The sequence below is a fragment of the Lontra canadensis genome, unplaced genomic scaffold (assembly GCF_010015895.1).
Source record: "Lontra canadensis isolate GAN:19392208 unplaced genomic scaffold, GSC_riverotter_1.0 scaffold146, whole genome shotgun sequence".
Taxonomy (NCBI): domain Eukaryota; kingdom Metazoa; phylum Chordata; class Mammalia; order Carnivora; family Mustelidae; genus Lontra; species Lontra canadensis.
In genome coordinates, this window is record NW_022631140.1 from 958,015 (window position 1) to 971,749 (window position 13,735).

Below are 13,735 nucleotides of genomic sequence, written 5' to 3' on the forward strand. Positions count from 1 at the left end.
CTGGATAAAGGGGAGGTCAGGACTGCAGGTGAGGTGGAATGGGAGATGAACTGGCAGCGCGACGGAAAGAGTCAGCATGGAGATCTGCCCTTCTCCTCACCCCCACCACTGCAGGCACCACCCTGGAGTGAGGGGTTGTCCCAGGCAGCACTGGTGGAAGGGAAGGAGGAGAGAAATACCAAGCTGTAGCAGTGGGGAGAAAGGAAGTTCCTGCAGTCTTCCGTTTCCTAGGTGGCTGCCCATACAAGAGGCTATACCTAAGTTGGGGACTGCCTGCACTGTACTGATTGCCATAAATGGGCAGGAAGAACATTAATTTTCTGAGGGTAAACTACCTGTGGAATTTAAAGTTTCAAGAGCTTTGCCCTTGAAATGTTTACCTTCGATGACATTTTCTTTGTATATGGTGGCCAATTTAAAGATGAGTTAAGCTCTTGAGATGAATTACTATTCCACATTCCAATCTCTACATCCTCTTCCTCTTCCCAGCCAGTGGGGCGATTTCCAGGCAATGGCATATCATCACCACACCAGCCATCTTGCATAGATTTTGGCCCTGATTGTGGATTTGTGATATAAAGAAAAACATGCTTTAATCAAACAATTCTTTCTGGAGGATGAGCACTCATTAAGGGAGCTGGGAATTTAAAACAAAACAAAACAACAAAACAAAACAAAACACTTTTATTTCCCTTCCCAAATCTACATGGTAGGATGCATGTTTTATACTGAGTTGAAGGTTCCACTAAACAAGGTTTTTTGTTTAGAGTAATCTCTACACCCAATAAGGGCCCCAAATGCATGACCCTGAGATCAAGAGTCATGTGGTCTACCAAGTGAACTGGCCAGGCGTGCCTAAGAAAGAAAGAAAAAAAAATTTTTAAGAAGTTTTTTTGAATTAAAAATTTCAGGGGTGCCTGGGTGGTTTGGCTTGGTCACTCAAGTGTCCGACCCTTGATCTTAGCTCAGTTCTTGATCTTAGGGTCGTGAGTTCAAGCCCTACACTGGCTCCACACTGGGTGCGGAGCCTACTTAAAAAAAAAAAAAGCAATGAAACATCTCTCTCGCTTTTTACAAACAGAAGACTCCTAATGTGGAACAATGGTGGCCTTATTGTTCATACTCATTTAACAATCTGGATGGCAACACACAGGGCAAAGAGGATCGAGGACATTTCAAAGAATTCATTTTGATAGATATTTTCAAAGACAAGGGCCACAGAGTATTACAAGTCATAAGCAGAAAAGTATCTCAACTCTACACTCAGCCTTGGAATTCCTATGGAGTACCCCACACACAACTTAAGGGACAGTGACAATGTTCATCCGAATGTTGCATGTTGGATAACATGAAAGTTGGTTGACTAGGTAATCTTATTTGATAAAATATAACTTAGATTTAATGAAGTACAAGCAAATCCTTATCAATTAACACAGTTCTAAGGAAAGATAAGGAAATTCAGAAAGCTAAAAGAGCAAAACAAGTTATAAATTCAGAGGCAAACAGTGAATCATCTAGTATAATGAGACACAGGTACATTTATCAAGGATATAAAAATTATCTGATTATTTAATTATAGACAACGAGAGACCACCACTGCGACAAAATAGCTACCGGGAATTATCAATAACTTACCAGATTTGCTTAATGCTTGAGGACCAACAGAGCTGGAGCCCCACGTGGATGTGCTGGATGCCGCAGCAATGGGCTCCCCCCAGCTGGGACCACTGTCTATGGGTTTACCCCATGCTGAAGTACCATTATCCACAGTTGTGGCTGGAGTAGAAGGCTCCCCCCAGGGCTCACCCCAGCCTTTAGAAAGTATGGGAAAAGAAGTCATCAGCACATGGTAGGGTGGTGCGGTGGAATAAGGGGCAATAAGGAATACTTAGGGAACAAAAGATGAAGACCTCCACATTCACAGATCAAATAATGATGCTGTGATGGGCAAAAAAAAAAAAAAAAGGAGGGGGGGAATCTGTTTTTATGCAAAGATGACAAATCATTTCCCATTATCATAATTTAACTACATGGTGTGAATTTTTTTTTTCCCCTCTTCTTTCATAATTGCCCTCTGGGTATAGACCAGATTGTTTTGAATGACCTTAATAATAGCAAGCCTCCTCCTTTGAAGATAAATTTAATTTCTGGAAAAGTCAAGTCATTCTGAGCCAAACCTACTGAATCCAAGCAGGTAATCAAGCTGGGTAAGTATGTGTACTCAAGTTTTACTGTTAAGTGCATGCAACGTTTCAGCATCACTGTTCTGGGGCATAAACAAATAAATAAATAAATAAATATCTACAAGACTAACATACCTAGGCATCTTATTTTTATAGGTGTTGGACAATCCTCCTTAAAAATTCTGAGGTATCAAGTTGTGCAAAGCAAAGCCACAAACATTGTTCAATGGAACCAAAACAGCATTTCCCTTAGATACATACCTGTTTCTTCTAAGAATTAAATCTAAATTAATACAGTAAACTACACCTGGGGGGAAAAATTGGATGCTGAAAGGTTAGCTCATGAAAACACCCCTATCACTACCTCTGAAGGGACTATTACTCAATAAAACATCATTAACAGAAACAATGCATTCCAGTGACACTTAATGAAAATGCCATTGTCAAGATAATCTGCAGATAGGAATTAGCTCCTGGTTATGAGTGGGAATATGTGGGAACAGGCCAGAAAGGTATTATCCAAAGTTTTACGTACACAAACATACACGCTGTCTAAATAACAGTTAGCCTACTTAAATAAATCCCTTCTGAGGCTAAACATAGCACCTGGTATTTAGAGAGTATTGTATCTGGATGCTTATTTTATGTCTGAGGACACTGTAATCAAATAACAAAACCAAAAAGTAATGGCTTGACTCAGAAGAACTAGGAAGTGTAGGGCACTCCCACTTGACTCCACTTTCCAGACTCCACCTGCTGAAGTCTTCCTAGCAGAGAAGGGAGACTCACAACCAACAGGGACCACAGGCAGAGCTCTGATCCCCGTTGTTCAATGCTCCATCTGTTTGTTCCTTCCCCAGAAGTTTCTCCTGGATCAGAGGGGAAAGCTCTTTGTGTGCATACCCAAAAACTCTGTCAGACAGATCAAATGCGGCAACAGTACGTTGGAGAAATGAGGCTTACAACAGCGTGAGCGATCTTCTAACACGGTCAGACTCCACCGCATGAAAACTTACCGGAGCCACTGCCGGCCTCTCTGTCCGAGGCGGCACTCGCAGACGGCAGCAACTGGTGTACCTGTGCTTGCTGGTCTGAGCGGCCACTGCCATTCGGGACGTTTTTGTTCCACAGGTTCACATTTTTGTAGTTGTATTTGCTCGGATCTCCCCAAGCCGAAGTTCCGTCGTCAATCTCCATTTTGCGACGTATGGACTCTGGGGACGGCTCCTCCCAGCCTGTGGGCTCTTCTTCTTTTGTTGGGGCTGGTATAGGTCCTCCCAGCCAGCCGGTACCAGGAGGTCTGCCTGTAGCTGGTGGGATTGCCCAAGACCCGACAACGTCTTGTTGCTTGTTCCAGTCTGGAGAACTGACTGGCTTTGACGAATCTCCCCAACCTAGAGACTGACTAGACTTTGGAGGCTCTCCCCATCCCTGGGAAGCATTAGGTTTAGAAGATTCATCCCATCCTGATGAATTATTTGGATTTATGTTATTTCCCCAAGTAAAGGAACTAGTTTTCCCAAGTTCGTTCCAACCGGAAACAGACCTGTCACTGTCACTACCTCCTGAGCTAGATTTCTTATTAGCCTCACCCCAATGGTTACTCCTTGAAGTCTCCCCCCAGTTTTCACCAGCAGAAACGGACCACCCTTGGTTTGATTTTTGTCCATCACCCCATCCCTGTTTGCTCTTTTGCGAATCATTCCATGCGGACTTCTCTTCTTTGCTGTTCCCCCACTGATTGCTCTTGACCATTCCTGTAGCAGCAGAGTCATCTTCCCATCCCCCCTGGCAGCTTGAGCCTTTGGAATCTCCCCACCTCAGAGCAGGTTTGGGATCTCCCCACCCCGATACAGATGAGGTATCATTACTAGTAGGGCTAGTCTTATCTGTACATGCCCCTGAGTTAAAAGTCTGTGTTGCAGAGCTTCCCCAGGCCTCTGTCCCATTGTCAGTCTTTCTTTCCCCTCTAGGTGATGTTTCTGTATCCCAGGCAGTATTCTGCTTAATAGGAGTCTGTCCCCAACCAGAGTTGGAGAGGACACGTGGATCCAAGTCAGTTCTGTTTACGATGCTTTGGAGTAATGTGTGCTGATCAATTTTTCTCCTATCTCTACTCTGATTTTCCCCAGTTGCTTTCTCCTCGAGGCGTCCAGTGCTTTCTGTACTACCTTCACTCTCCACTGTACCTCCTGTTTTGGCCCACACACTGTTCTGCTCATTTGTCTGAGATGTGGCAGAACCCTGATCCTCTTCCTCAGTAGATTTCCATCCGTTTGTAAACTTCTTACCGTTGCCATTTGCACTGTCATTGGAATGCTGATTGCTAGGCAGTTTGCTCCACTCCACGCTGGGTATATTAGTGCCAGTGTTTTGTGCGGGAGCTCCCCATCCTCGACGACTTCCTCCAGAATTTGCGCCATTTCCACTTCCCCACGACGCACTCTGGGAACTCGCTGCCCCAGACTCCCACACGCCTCCTCCTTTATTTGTGTTCACTTGAAAGTTAGTGCCCATAGGCCCATTTATGCCAGGCTGCATTAGAGTTGCATTCACAGTGTCACCATTAGCTTGGCCGTTAGGGCTCGAACATTTGTCTCCAGAGTAATTAGAACCATAGGCACCCCACGTAGTACCGTAAGAGCCTCCGCTTTTTGGCTCTCCATTGCTAAGGTGAGAAAGGGAAGTGCCATTCATAACCGACGGAGCCTGTATCTGAGGATGATTCATTGTGCTCACACGCCAGGCCCCTGTATTACTAGGCAGTTCATTATTCTGTACTGAACCGGAGTTTGGTAAACTAGAGGTCATAAAGTTAGTAGTGTTATTTGGTCCAGTCATCTCAGTGGTAATATTCTGAGGTTGACCACTGAATGAAACCTTCTGTGTACCACTTACTTCAGATTCACAAGTTTCCTGAAGGCTTCCCCAGGTACCATGGGTGGAAGAACCACCCACTTTAGAGTTAATACTCTGATTGTTAGGCATCTGGCCTATGGTACTGCACTGAATATTGATGCCAGAACTACTGCTCCCTACAGGCCCTTTGAGGGCAAGTCCGTTGTTGTCTAATACTGGCCAGGCACCATGGTTGCTAGCTGAATTCAAAGTGCTTGGATTTAACCCTCCATTTGATGAAGAACTTACAGTGCCCCAAGCATTCATTCTATTGTTGCTACTTTCTGATTTGCTTTCAGGAGCATCCACAGAGACCTGACATGTGCTTATTATGGCTCCATGGGAAAAACCCCATGGCCCAGTACTACTTCCATGGCCCACATTATTGCTGCTGCTACCAACCACAAACTTGTTTTGGGAACCAAGTCCAGTGCTATTCCGAAGGCCATCTTTTTCACCGCTGGTGCTCCCTGAAGCCATGATAGTGATGTTTCTCTCTGATTCAGAACTGGAGGCAGAATCAGCATCCATACATTCTGAAGCCAACTCTGGATCACTGCCAGGGACTGAGGGCCATGCTTCTTTTTCAAGGGAGTCGTTTACAACAGCATTCTTACAATTTGTGCTAGAGTCACTCGGAGAAGACCCAGGTCCCCGTTGCGAATTTTCATAATGGGATCCTGAAGTATTGTGGTTTATATCTAGAATAAAGGAGAAGTACAAAAGTTTATGAAGTATTTGAAAAGATGATAAATAGGTTATGAATGTATGTGGTTCCTCGACATTAACTTGGCCGTATGGTTACAAGGGCACTACTTATATCCCAGCTACCAACTTTTCTTTTCCAATCAGTAATTCCACTCGGGCAGGGTATTTTGCTGTTTTGTTCACTGCTGCTATCCTATGAGCCTAGGGCAGTACCTGGAACGTAAGAGCCCCTCTCAACAGATACCTGCTGAATGAACAAACTGGTATTTATCAGCAAGTGAAAGAATTTTGGTATGAGCAAGAACTAGGTGGTAGTAACGTATTAGGATAACGAAGCAACCCAAGCCTAGAGGCCAGACATGGGAAAGAAGGGGCCGGGAAGGACATGGGTGAGGACAAATGAACAGGTCGAACGTGACTACATGGATTAGAAATATATCAGAAATCCCTTTCTGTCTTGCCATTCTTAGAGGAGCTTTTTCATGCCAACTGTCTTGAGTATTAGAACAAGTTTATAAAAACTACAAAGCCTCTTCCATTTTATTTCCTTTTCGTTAGTGTTTTTATTCAACCTGAAATACTGCAACACAAGTACAAATTTTTTTTACCTGCATTCTCCTTCCTAAAAATACTTAATTTACCTTCATAGCCATGTTTTAAAGATCACAGAATTATGATGATTAAAAAATCGAGTGCTGACATTAAACACCATTAATGACAGTCAGAGAATCCTAGAATCTTGGGCTCACCACTATATATTATCATCTAGTTGTTTTCCTGCAGGTAAGAGGCAGGCAGTTCTCATGCTTCTGACACTTCCCCAGATTTATTTCTCTCATTCGGTTTAAGGATCTGGTAGTTAAAAGTTCTTCAGAGATATTAACCTGCATAAGATGTCTGCATTTAAACTGTCTTTAGGGAGTTGCTTATTTTGTGGTTCCTGACTAGAGCAGTACTCAGAATCCCACATAGTGATTTTTAAATAACACATATGTTCAAGTCACATCCCAGACCTAAGGAACCAACTGCCAGGGATTACAGGCCTAGAAAACAAATATAACTCACTACTGGTATACTGCTAATATGGAAAATCAGGTTCATCTAGCAACATTTTCTCTCAAAGCACAACTGTCAAGCAGCAAAACACTATGAGCTAGAAAGAATAGCAGAAAAAAGGACTAGAGAGAGACCAAAAGTGTATACATAATTCACCAAATCCATGAATTTTAAAGTTCCATAAGAGACTCTGATCTCCACTCCCTGTTTGGGAATCACTGTTTCAGGCTGCCAAATAAAGTTTGTCATCTTTCAGTGCCCGTGTGAGAAGGTTTTTCTCACAAAACACAGGATGCCTAACAGCCTGTCTCACAGGGTAAAAACAAACCAATACGCCAGCACCTGCACCACCAGCAACATCATTCAGCACGGATCATGGATCACATGTTTTCTGAACATTTCTGTCACTGACTCCTTGGAACAACCCTAGAGCACAGATACGACTGCACTTTGTAGATGGGGAAATCAAGGCCCAGAGGTTAAGTTACAGCAAATCACAGGAGGAAGGCAGAATTCAGCAGTGGGTAATAAAGCTAGGTGGCTGAGAACATGGCTGGAACTCTCACAGACACCTTGATTCAAGTTCTGCAGAACAGGGCTACAAACAGTACCTCTTCACTCAGCTGTTAACTGTACTGTCCTATGTGAAGTATTTAATTCAGTGCCAGCTTCAAAGAAGGGCTCCACAAGGGGCAGTTTATGGTATGGTGATTAAGAGCAAAACTCTGCAGCCTGACTGCTTGCATTTAAAGGCTGCTCTGCTGTTTCCTTATGTGATCACAGACAAGATCTTCAATCTTTCTGTTCCTTAGTTTCCTCATCTGTAAAGTGATAATAGTAAGAGCACCTGTCTCAACAACTGCTGGAAAACTAAGTGGTTAATAATTAAAAATGCTTTGAATATCTGATTCTAATTAGGTACTTAATAAATGAGGGCTGTTACTATCACTAATATATATTGATGACTCTCGTGATTTTTTCAGTCCTGTCTCCAAAGCACATTTTTCACTCTACCATGTCTATCTCATGAAGAACAAATTTAGAAATCATACAACTTGCTTACTTTAAATCTCTACTTAAGGATCTCAAACCGGTTGAATGCTAACTCCTGGATTATTCCCCCACAGATGCCTCTTCTCAAATGGGGAAAAAAAAAATCCTGTTTCTTTATGGTTTTCTTCATCTCAGTAAGTTTCCTAAAACCTAAGATTTATTCTTGCTCACTTACTGTATATGGTCATATGCTCACTTACTGTATACACCACCAAGTCCCAAATCCACCCACATTTCTCCAGATCTAACAATCAAGCCACCATCACCATCATCCTCACCTCAAAGATGTGAGTAAAAGTACCTGTTGCCACATTTTGTTTTCTCACATGTACCAGTGTTTCTTGCCATATCCACCCAGCAGGAGTAAGAAAGTGTGATTGGGAATGTCAGACAAAACGACCTAGGCTGCGCACAAAAGGAAAGACCCAGAATTTAACAGTGAAACAGCAGAAGCATTCTCATACCAACAGGGAAAAGGCAGTGTTCTTGTCCTCAACACTAGTACTCAGGCTTGTGCTACAAGTACTGGCTGATGAAAGAGGACCCAGAAAAAAGGTAAGGATAGTGGAAAAGAAACAAAATAGATTCACATGTAAAATGCAATAGTTTTCCTGTATACCAGAAGTAGTCGATGAGAAAATATAACTGAGAAAAGATCCTAACTCTAACAGCCACTAAAACTAGAAAGCAATCTGGAATAAAGCTAACAGAAATACTTGAAGTCGTATATGATTAAGTTTTATTGCAGGCCACAGAAAACAACTTGATTAAGTACAGAAACTTGTCCCTGAATAGGAAGATAGAATAAATCTTAAAGTTTAATTCAATTATAAGAAACTGCTAACAAGACTCTGTAACTTGGTTAAAGTGATTTAAAAATTCACATAAAACATAAGAGAATGAGAGAGAATCTCAGTAGTGGGATAGGGGCAGGGGGAGCTACAGCGTCAGGCGACAGCTAACCAGCGCCGCACTGCCCAAGCAGCTAAGCTTCAGCTCAACCGCACCAGGAAGGCAGGGACAGCCCCAGGTGTTTGTCAAATTTTAGAATTTTACATCAGTAGGAGAAAAGGAGTATTTGATACTTTAAAAAGATTTCTTAAAATCAGACAGTTTATCAAAAATAATTTGATCTAATTAATGCTTAAAAGATGAAACTATGAAGTTAGCAGTGAATGAGAATTTTTTATGCACGAAAGGAAATACACCACAAAAGAGATGACAAAGATTTTACTACTTACCCAAACTGTGAAGTGATTTTATGTCAGAATACATCAGAAGCAAGAAAGGTAACAAAGAAAAAAACCCCAGCAAAGAGCAGCATCCGTTCTGCAAACCAAACTCTATCACCTTTAAAGTTAGTAAAAACGTCTTTCAGAATCTGGTCATGACCTGGTTTGGAGGAAACGAGAATGGTCTAAATTTGTTTTTTGCTATAGATTCCTACATATTTTGGGAAAATGAGAGACACCATCAGCATTTATTAGCTAAAATTCTATTTTTAATCTAAAAATTACTTGATACTTTCAAAAAAAAAAACAAAATTAAAAGGCTATACCAAAAACTGTGTCTACCAAGAATCTTTTGGTTATGAAAAATGTGTAGCTCACACAGAGGTGGGGGGAGATCCCAGTCTAATTAAAGCTGTGAAAAGAAGAGGCCTCCTCAGCAATCGCAACTAAAATGCTTCAGAGAGAGATTCTTTCAGAATTGGGAGAGGTAAAAATTTTGGTGTTTCCCTTACAGACAGGAAGCCAAAACCCATCATCACAAATGATCCAGAGGATAAACATAGAGGAACATAATTAACAATCCTGTTAAGTTTTTCCAGGGAACAGTAAGACTGAAGCCCCGAGCTAGTGGGAGGAAAGGGGGCAGTTGGGTTTTACTGAGCATGGTACAAAATACAAATTTTTACACATTGCACTGATGTAGGCAAATGAAGAGTTGGAAGACTGTGCCTTACCAAAGAACACTGGAAATCCATCAGCTCCACTCTCACACAAAATTATCTAAGGAGAACTGGAGGCAGCTGTAGCACTACACCTCAGAAAGAATAGTGCATTTCATAGTGCCTATTCACAAAGATCAAAGGGGATATGTGGGTAAAGAGCAAAGACTGGCAATCATTCAAGTGATTTGTAAAGAAACAGTATAATCTGCTCAGGAAGAATTTAGGTCCAGGAAGATTCATTTATTTTTATTAAATATATAGCAGGTAACAAACAAAATAAACATGTGCCTTCTGCCTTAACGACTTTTCATTCTCACCAGAAGGGTGAAGTCTTCAGAAGTATATGTACTCTGGTTTTAGAGTATTTCTGGGAAGTATGACATAGTATCACTTGGGAACATGAGAGAACCTGATGTGCACAATTTCAAATAGCACTCAGTGACAAAGGTCAAAATGTTTCTTTCAGTGATTCTGGCCTCTAAGTCCAGGGCTGGCAAACTTTTTCTGTAAAGGCCCAATTAGTGAATATTTTCAGCTTTGCCAGCCAGATGGTCTCTGTGGCAACCACTGCCATTGTTGCCTGAAAGCGGCTGAAGACAACATGTAAAAGATGGGGCGTGGCAGTCTTCCAATAAAACTGGACTGAAATGGGCTGCAAGCCATTCTCTGTTCTAGATTAAACACGACAAAAGCAGTACTACCAACCAAATGCAATGCACGGATCATGACAGATGAAGTGAGGTTGGTGGGGAGACAGCCATAAAAGACAATCTAGGGGCTGCTGCTCTAGACCAGATGGTGAGGGCCCCCACTGGGTGTGTGGTGATGGCTGTGCACACAAGCGAGGAGAGCTGAGAGACATTGTGGAGTTGAAATCAGCAGGTCATGAGAAACTGGAGGCCTATGAGATATGGAGATGGCCAGCCACTCAAACATGATTTTAACATTTCTAGATGGGTGGTGACTGGGTGTGCCAACCTTCTGAGCAAGAGAACTCAGGAAATGACACTGGTATGTGGCAAGACGAGGAGCTCAATTTTGGATGTGTGGAGTTTGAGGGGCCTGACATCAGCTAAAGACATCCAGAAGGCATGAACCTAAACCTGGGGAGAGAGGTGAAGCAAAGTCATGGGAGGGAAGAAAATCTGAAAACAGGTCAAAGAAAAGAACAAGAATGAAAGACCTTTAAGGAAGAGAAAGTGATCCAGTAAGAAAAAAAATGTAGGTATCTATTAACATGAAAACGGAAAAGGCTGGTTTTTTACCAAAGTTACAACTAAAAATCACAAGCCTGGATTTGACATTCAGAAGGCCAATGACCTTAGTAAGACCTATTTTCGTCAAGTGAGCAGGAGCCAGATGACAGAGGGTTGAAGTCATGTATTAGAGACTGCAAAACATAGACTATTCTGTAAGGAGGAAGAGGAGAGAAATTCTATAATGTCCTCAAGAGACTGGAGGTTTTTTTTTTTTTAAAGATGATACAAATGTTAACTATGTTTATAGACACAGTAAGATCCAGGACAGGAAGGATGGATAGAACACTGAAAAAACAGTAAAGAGCATAGGTGAATGGACAATATTTTCATCTTTAAATGTCTCTGAGAACTTTAACTTTTTCCCCCCATTAAAACAGCCCCATTTCTTGGTCATTCACCATTAGAGCTCAAATGTCCTTGCGGCTCTTAAAAAAAAAGGGGGCAAAGCAAAATTCAAATGCAGTAACGGCTATAAAGAGTAATACAGACAATACCCACACATTCCTCCCCTTAAGAAATACACTAATAGAGAAAACTCCTCTGAACCCTTTCTCTGATCACATCTCCTTCCTTCCCCAATGGGTCACTGAGTGGTAACCACTCAAAATCTGAACTCATCCCTAAGCAATACAGAAGCTTTATATTTTATATAAATGGTATCATACTATAAACAAACAATGACATTCTTGGGACAACCAGTAGAAATGTGAACACAATCTATCTATTACAGGATTTACCGAATGTGTTTGCCCTTTTGCTTAAGGGTGGATCGTGGTATCATGGTTGTATAGGAGACTTTCCTTATTCTTAGGGAATTTCCTGTGGAAGTATTAAAAGTGAATTATAATGAATGTGCATATGTGGGCATATATAATGTACATATGATGGAGAAGGTGTACATGTCCAGTCAAGGAGGAAGGTGAATGAAGGACTGGGAAGGAAGTATGCGTGTGAAGTCAAGATGGGAAAACATTAACAACTATTGGATCTGGTTGCGGGGTATATGGGTATTTGTTTCTCTCTATTCTTTTAGCTTTAGGGTACATGTCATTTGGATGATAAAATGTGGGTTGGAACACTCTGGACCATAAGAACAATACTGCTGCCAGCCCTGTTAGGTGTATGAGTGCCCCCAGCCCACCCCAGATCCTCTACTACATGAAGCCCTGTAAGCCCCCCAGCTTCAAGAGTTATTTGGGCAGTAACAGAGCCCAACACCCTAAGGCTCTAAGAAATCAACTGTCCAAGAGAATTCTTGATGTTGACCGAAAGCATCACTAAGTGTCTGAGGTATAGCCACAAACTGGCAGCTGAGCCCACAGAGCTGTCTGGGTTGACCAGAGCAGGGTTCTAATGGCTTAGAAAGGTATTCAGATGGGGTACAAAGTCAATATATTTACCCCAGTTCCCATCACTCCTTTTCATCTTCTATGTCACTTACCTGCTAGCCTGTGAAGGTGCTCAGCTTACGACCTGTGATTTATAAAGTACCAGTTCTCATCTAGGGACCACCCCTGCTCCCTGACTGGACTGAATGAGTAAGAACTGAATTATGTGAGGACAAGGGAGGTGCATCCAGCACTGCACCCCCTCACTTTCATCATGAAAATTTTAAGTAAATATCTATGTATGTATATATTACATGTATTGACCTACATGTCAAATCTACTTGTATTTGCTCAGGAAACAAAAAAGTTGAACACAAATACAAAAATAAAAACAGTTACGATTATGTTCGCACAGCTAGGAACTACCTGTGATTCACAACAGAGAACTCTGGTGTTTGTGAACTATCGCTCATGCTGTCTACAATGTACATGACACTGCTCTTCACTGATCTCTACTATTAAGGCGAGGACTGAATGTGTTAACATAGTCTGTGTGCTGCAGCGAGCACCCCAACAGTGTTAGTTACTGGATCATATGATTATTACTGTTGTAAATAACCTCAGAGGTCAGGGCAGACCAAATAGTCTGAGAAGTCTTCCCTTGTTCAAAAACACCTGATGGTCTCTTATTGGCTCAAGCGGCTACTATGCCTCGTAGCACCTACACAGATACTTTAATGTAAGTATGTGACATGCTGGCAAGTGGGGATTCACAAATGTTTTTAAAAAAGACAAAAGCACAAATCTGGTTTTCCTGCAGAGGGCTCTGCCTTCATTAGCCACATCAATTCCAGACCTCAGCCAGAGACTGCTGCGCCCTCCTGGCTTCTATCCCCACCTCCACATGAACGCAGGCAGTGCCCCCTTATAAAGTCCTCTGCAGAACAGGCAGGGTACTTGTCCTTCTCAGCCTTTTTTGAAGATTTCTTCCTATGCTCACATAGGCCTTCTCTTCATCTGAATGCACATCAATAATACTTTCGGGATTTCGGACCCATACCCATTTGTGAGAAACATTCTTACACTCCTATTGTCTGCATTTCAAAAACAGCTTTCTTCTTTCACTTCCACAATTTTTGAAAATGGTACTCAACATACCATTTTCTAAATTTACAAGCCCGCTTCCCTGTTCATTTTGTTTATGAACAAATGGTGGTGTGATACCACCACTGTTTAGTTTGTAATAGGTACTCAAGCCTTCACTGTGCGAGTAACCTCTCCAAAGGCTTTGATCAC

At 42.0% G+C, this 13,735-nt stretch overlaps 1 protein-coding gene across 8 annotated transcripts in view; it reads right to left on the reverse strand.

Annotated features, from left to right (window-relative positions):
- The window catches only part of TNRC6A (trinucleotide repeat containing adaptor 6A), a 104,978-nt gene that overhangs the window by 33,405 nt on the left and 57,838 nt on the right, over positions 1 to 13,735 (reverse strand). For all 8 annotated transcript variants that reach the window (XR_004381079.1, XM_032844050.1, XM_032844051.1 and 5 more), the window contains 3 exons: positions 3,200 to 5,782; positions 1,636 to 1,812; positions 381 to 556 (listed from right to left, as the gene is read on the reverse strand). Coding sequence is in view for 7 of the 8 variants with exons in the window: in XM_032844050.1 (XP_032699941.1) it covers positions 381 to 556; positions 1,636 to 1,812; positions 3,200 to 5,782 (2,936 nt within the window). In the remaining variant the exon portion in view is untranslated. The remainder of the gene's footprint in view (positions 1 to 380; positions 557 to 1,635; positions 1,813 to 3,199; positions 5,783 to 13,735) is intronic.